The sequence below is a fragment of the Echinops telfairi genome, unplaced genomic scaffold (assembly GCF_000313985.2).
Source record: "Echinops telfairi isolate 266 unplaced genomic scaffold, ASM31398v2 ScPeMD7_3;HRSCAF=10, whole genome shotgun sequence".
Taxonomy (NCBI): Eukaryota; Metazoa; Chordata; class Mammalia; order Afrosoricida; family Tenrecidae; genus Echinops; species Echinops telfairi.
The window spans coordinates 62,979,932-62,985,264 of NW_022103899.1; the positions used below are offsets into that span (position 1 = coordinate 62,979,932).

Consider the following 5,333-nt stretch of genomic DNA (forward strand, 5'->3'; position numbering starts at 1 on the left):
GAATTGGCCACTGGGACCCCTTCAGGCCAGCTTTGCATCCCCGGGTACGTGCCCATGGTTGGCACAGGTCAAAGCGCTCAGCGGCCAGTGACCAGGCCAGCCTGTGTGCCCAGCCGCTCCTAGCAGCAGGAGATGGCGCTTGGCTCCCACCGGCCCTGCAGGACCTGGGTGGTGGAGGGCTTGGCGGCCTGGGCTCCCTCCCGCCTCCCACAGGGTGTCGTCTGTCTCAGCCTCACGTCAGCCTCTCCAAGGAGGCCTGCCTTCTCGAGTGGAGAAGTGGGGTTCAGAGATGCAGGGTGCCCACCCAGAGGGTGTTGCTGTCCCGGGCCCCCATCTGTGTCTGCATTCCTTTGCGTGCTGCACGATTCCCCCGCTTGCTCTCTGGCAGCCCGCCTGCTCTCTGCACCATGCCGTGTTCTCCCGCCACCGCAGGCCGAGCCAGGTGGGTGGTCCTGTCAGGAGCGGCGGTGGTGGTGGTTGTGGGGGCACCGCTCACTGTCTCGGCAGGGAGGCTAGGAAGCCCGGGACATGCTCTGTGCAGCACTGCCTCTAAGTCCTGTCCCCTCGCCCCGTCCACTCAGGTACGGAGCTGACGTTGATGTCAACCACCAACTGACCCCCGAGGTCCGGCCCCCCTTCTCCCGGCGGCTCACCTCCCTGGTGGTGTGCCCCCTGTACATCAGCGCGGCCTACCACAACCTCCAGTGCTTTAAGCTGCTGCTGCAGGCGGGCGCCGACCCCGACTTCAACTGCAGCGGCCCAGTCAACACGCAGGGCTTCTGCCGCGGCTCCCCCGGCTGCGTCATGGACGCCGTCCTGCGCCACGGCTGTGAGGCGGCCTTCGTCAGCCTGCTTGTGGACTTTGGGGCCAACCTAGGTCTGGTCAAGTGGGAGTCTCTGGGCCCAGAAGCACGGGGCCGGCGCAAGGTAGACCCTGAGGCCCTGCAGGTCTTCCGAGAGGCCCGAAGTAAGTGTGCAGCAGGGTGTGTCTGTGTGTGTGTGTCTGTGTGTGTGTGTGTGTGTAATGGTGGAGCCCGGATGGAGCCTTTGTGGGTTGTTTTGGAGGAGCTCAATGTCAGCAGCCAACGTGAGGCCAGGGGCTCAGGTGCAAGTTGGGTTTGAAGCTGGAGACAATGCAAACACGTCCGTGAGAGCCGGGACACGACCTGGAGGTGGCCTGTCCCACCTGAAGTCCAAGAACTGCTCAGGAGCAAATTGGGTGCGTCAGACACCAACAGAAGCCCTGGTGAGCTGTGGGATGGCGCCAGGACACCCTTCAGGAAGAACGCAAACGTCGTGAAGAAGCTAGAAAGGAAGAAAAGATCAGAGTGGGTGTCAGAAGACGAGTGTACGAAACACGCTCGTGATTGTGGAGTAAGGCAAGTGCAAACACTCCCTCGTCTGTGCCAGGAAATTTGGAAAACAGCTACTTGGCCAACTCACTAGAAGAGGTCTATATTTTGATCCACTCCAACAGCGTCCACAAGTTACAGAACAGTGTCCTTGATCTCAAGAGCCCTGGTGGTGTAGTGCCATTTCAGGTCATGCCGCTAACCCCCACGTCAGCAGTTTGAGACCACCCGTCACTCCCCAGGAGAAACATGAGGCCCTTTTGTCTCTGTGGAGAGTCCCAGACGTGGACCCCCATGGCGGCCGCTCTGTCCAGAATTGACACATAATGTGGTACCATTGATATCACATGCAAATGAGATTTTGCTGAAGATCTCAACAGCAGTTGCAACCATACATTGACTGGGAGCTGCCAGAGGGTCAGGCTCTGGCTCCATTCAGAAGACGACGTGGAACAAGCTGATAGCAGATGGCTCTTGGCTCATAGCAGAGAATACCAGGTTTGCTTGTTTTTTATTGACTCTGCAAAGGCATCCGAGTGTGTGGCTCTGAGTATGGGGATTCTTGAGAGGAATGGGCTTCCAGAACACTTCACTGTGCTCATGCAGAGCTTGTACATGGAGCAAGAGGCCGCTGTGCAGACAGAACGGGGACGCTGCATGGTGTAACATCAGGAAAGGCGTGTGTCGGGACTCCACCCTCATCGCGCTTGCTCAGTCGTCAGTCATCAGAGAAGCTGGCTTCCAAGAAGCAGAATGCGGCATCAGGGTCGGAGGAAGGCTTGCACACATCCTGCGATTGGCAGACGACACGACCCTGCTTGCTGCAAGTGAGGGGGCTTGAAGCCCTTGCTGATGAAGATCAAGGACTGCAGCCTTCCGTGTGGATGACCGCTCAATGTAAAGAAGACCAACTTCTTAGACCTGGACCGATAGGTAACATCATGATGAGTGGAGAATAGGTTGAAGTTGTCAAAGATTTCTTCCTGCACAGTCAGTGTTCGGCAGGCAGCTGGGGAGCAGACAGCTCCATCTGTCCTGAGCACCAGCTGGTGGGCAGGCCTCTCGGCCCCTGGACCCGCTGGTTGTCTGACAGGGAGGGTCTGGAGGGCAGGCCCCGATGGTAACTGTGGCCAGAGGGAGGCGGCTCTCCCCATGAGCAGATGCCCTAGGTAGGTGGGCGCCTTAGTGAAGGAGTCTGCCCCTGAGAGACTTCCTGGCCTGGCTTCGCCCTTCCCCTGCCCAGCAGGAGGTTGGCAGGGAGAGCCTGGGGTGGTGGTGGGGACGGGGAGGGAAGTGAGGGGTCAGTCAGTTGGTCCCAGCCAGAACGATCTCCCATCTTCTGCCTCTCTCTTTTCCCATGATGCTCTAGGTCTCCCCAGGACCTTGCTGGGTCTGTGCCGTGTGGCCGTGAGACAGGCGCTTGGCAAACACCGGCTCCATCGGATCCCCTCGCTGCCGCTGCCAGACCCCGTCACCAAGTTCCTGCTCTATGAGTAGGGCGAGAAGGGGCAGGAGTGGCGCCTGGAGGGGTCCCGCCTGCCTGGGGCTTGTCTCGGGTCCCAGGTCATTGCTGCCCGAGAGGCCTGGACAGAAGTGCCCCTTGCTTCATTCTGGCGTACCTCCCGTGGGTCCTGACAGGTGCACTCTCCTGGCAGCCCTGGGTGTGTGCAGGCATGTGCGGCAGGCCCAGAAGGCACCTGGGACCTTGGCAGCACGTGCTTGTCTTATCACCTCTGCTCCTACACATGATTGCCACTTGATGCCCGTCTGCTCATGTCCCACTGTCCAGGGCGTCCCGGGAGAAGGAAGCAGGGGTGGGTGGCAGGTCATGCGTGCCGCTCTCAGAGCTCCTGGGCTGGCGGGGTCTGTGCAGAGTGGGGTGTTGGCTGAGCATCTGCATTCAGGGTCTGCTCCCCATGCACAGGCCGAGCGTGGGTCTGTGCGGCGCCAAGCCTGCCACCGTGTGGGGATTTTGGGCTGTGCGCCCACAGGACCACGGTGGGGGAGCTTTGAGATGGGATCGGGTGTAGGAGGGTCGCATGGAGCCAGCCGGGAAATGACCCCGAACTGTCCCCCAGCACTCACTGCCAGTTCTAGGGAGAAGATGCCCCGCCTGCTGCAAAGGCCCCCAGCCGCTGAGGGTCCACAGCCGGGTCCTGGTGGTTGGCACCTCACTTGTCTGCTTGTGAGGGTCTTGGAACAGGGTGGGGGAGTGGGCCAGGGGTCGGTTGGGACACCTGTGGTTACGTGGTCTCAATGAAGCACCCCACTGTCATTCCGTGGGGTCCCTGCAGTCCCCTCATGGGAAGCGTCTGAGGACTCCCCATAGGAGCTGGGACTGCAGGCTCTTCCGGGCAGACCATGTGTCGGAGCCTTTGCGCTTTGTGGTAGTAAGAGGGACTCGGGGGCATCACGTCTCTGTGTGCGGGAGCTGGTCGCACCGAGATGGCTGCTGCCCAGTGTGTGCCCTTTGGCCACATGAAGTGGAGTCTTGCACCCCCTTCCTTAGCAACTCTGCCTGGGTGCCAGACTGACCCTGTCTCTGGGTGGAGGTTGCTGGGTGAGCTGACGTCTGCGCTATGACAGTTGTGCAGTGTTCCTGGGGGGTGGGGGGCTGTGGCACCCATGCAAGGGCGAGTCAGGCTTGGCAGTCTTCGGAACGGCACAGATTGAGCAGTGTGGCTCACTGGGGTGATGTGGTCAGGCTGTGTAGCATCCTAGGGGGCTGAGCGGTCCTCTGAGGGGACGGGCAGGCCATGGGCTACCCCTGAGGTTGATACTAGGCTTTGTAGTCCTCCCGAGGGGGTGGGATGGTGCTTGTGTGGTGCCCCTGAGGGGACGGGGTCAGGTCATGGACCTTTGGTGAGGTCAGCAGGGCCCCCGAGGTGGATGGTCCGAGATTGGCTGGGCTTCCTCAGAGTGTCTGGGCTGGACCGGGAGGGTGGGGAGCCGTGTGGAGTCAGGAGACCCCCTCTGGGAGGAGTGTGGGCATCGTCACAGCTGTACCCGATGCTGGGGGCTCCCGCCTGGGGAGCAGTCACGCGGGTCAGGCTGGGCTGTTGGTTGGGCAGGGTTTTGCCTGAGACGGAACGATGGTCACTTGGGTGGGCAGAGTCCTTGTGGAGTTGTGTGAGCAGGGGCCAGCACCTCCCCCTGCCTGCCTCTGGTGGGCTGTGGTGCAGTCAAGGGGGCCTGCCCTCTGTGGGTGTGGGGTGGGAGCCTGAAGGACAAGACCACTGCCCAGATCCTTGGGTTTGAGGAGGGCAGCTCTGGCCTTGGGAGCTACAGTGGCCGGGCCCCGTGCCACTGTTACCCTCGGGCTGCCCTTGTGCCTTGGACTGGGCATGTGTGTGCGGTCCTGCGTTCTAGAAGGACTGGCCCCCCTCCCGACCCCCTGCCGTGCCCCGGGCCTCAGTTTGGCTGTGGCAGAGGGTCGGTCCGGCCTCCTTTGCCGGTTTCCCTGGTTTCCAGTAGCTGTGAGGTTCACCCTTGTTGGAGGGAGGCCTCGGTGTGGACCCCTTCCTGCTGTGACACTGCTGTGGGCATAGGGTGGCTTCCGACGCAGGAAGTGTGGGTGCATGTCAGAGGCCCCCAGAGTGTCCTCACAGCCTGGGGGCCGGGTGACTGAGGGAGGCAGCAGAACTCTTGGGGGTTCCGGGGAATCTGCTCTGGGCCGAGGGGAGGGGTCTGGGTTCATCTCTTGAAGGGTCCCATGCTGCCCTGGCAGCTGCTGCACTGGGTGCACGCCCGTGTTCCCCACCTGGCTCTGCCCAGGGCCTGGGGGCTGCCGTGTGGTGTGCTCGTGGGGCCTGTGAGGGTCTCCGTGGACTCGTCTTTGCCCAAAGCAAGGAGGCATGATGCCCTTTCTAGCTTCAGGAGCATTTTCAGGTTTTTCTTTTTTTTTTCCTTTACATAAGTTGTTCATGTGAAGGTCCATGAGGCAGTGGGTGAGTTGTGTACAGTCCCCCCTCCCTAGTAGCC

At 61.2% G+C, this 5,333-nt stretch overlaps 1 protein-coding gene across 1 annotated transcript in view; it reads left to right on the forward strand.

The window, feature by feature from the left end:
* The window catches only part of ASB1 (ankyrin repeat and SOCS box containing 1), a 10,361-nt gene extending 5,034 nt beyond the window's left edge, over positions 1-5,327 (forward strand). The window contains 2 exon segments of the mRNA XM_045296132.1: positions 508-967; positions 2,722-5,327. Of these exon segments, the coding sequence (XP_045152067.1) occupies positions 508-967; positions 2,722-2,849 (588 nt within the window). The 3' untranslated portion in view covers positions 2,850-5,327.
* Positions 5,328-5,333: the final 6 nt, after the last annotated feature.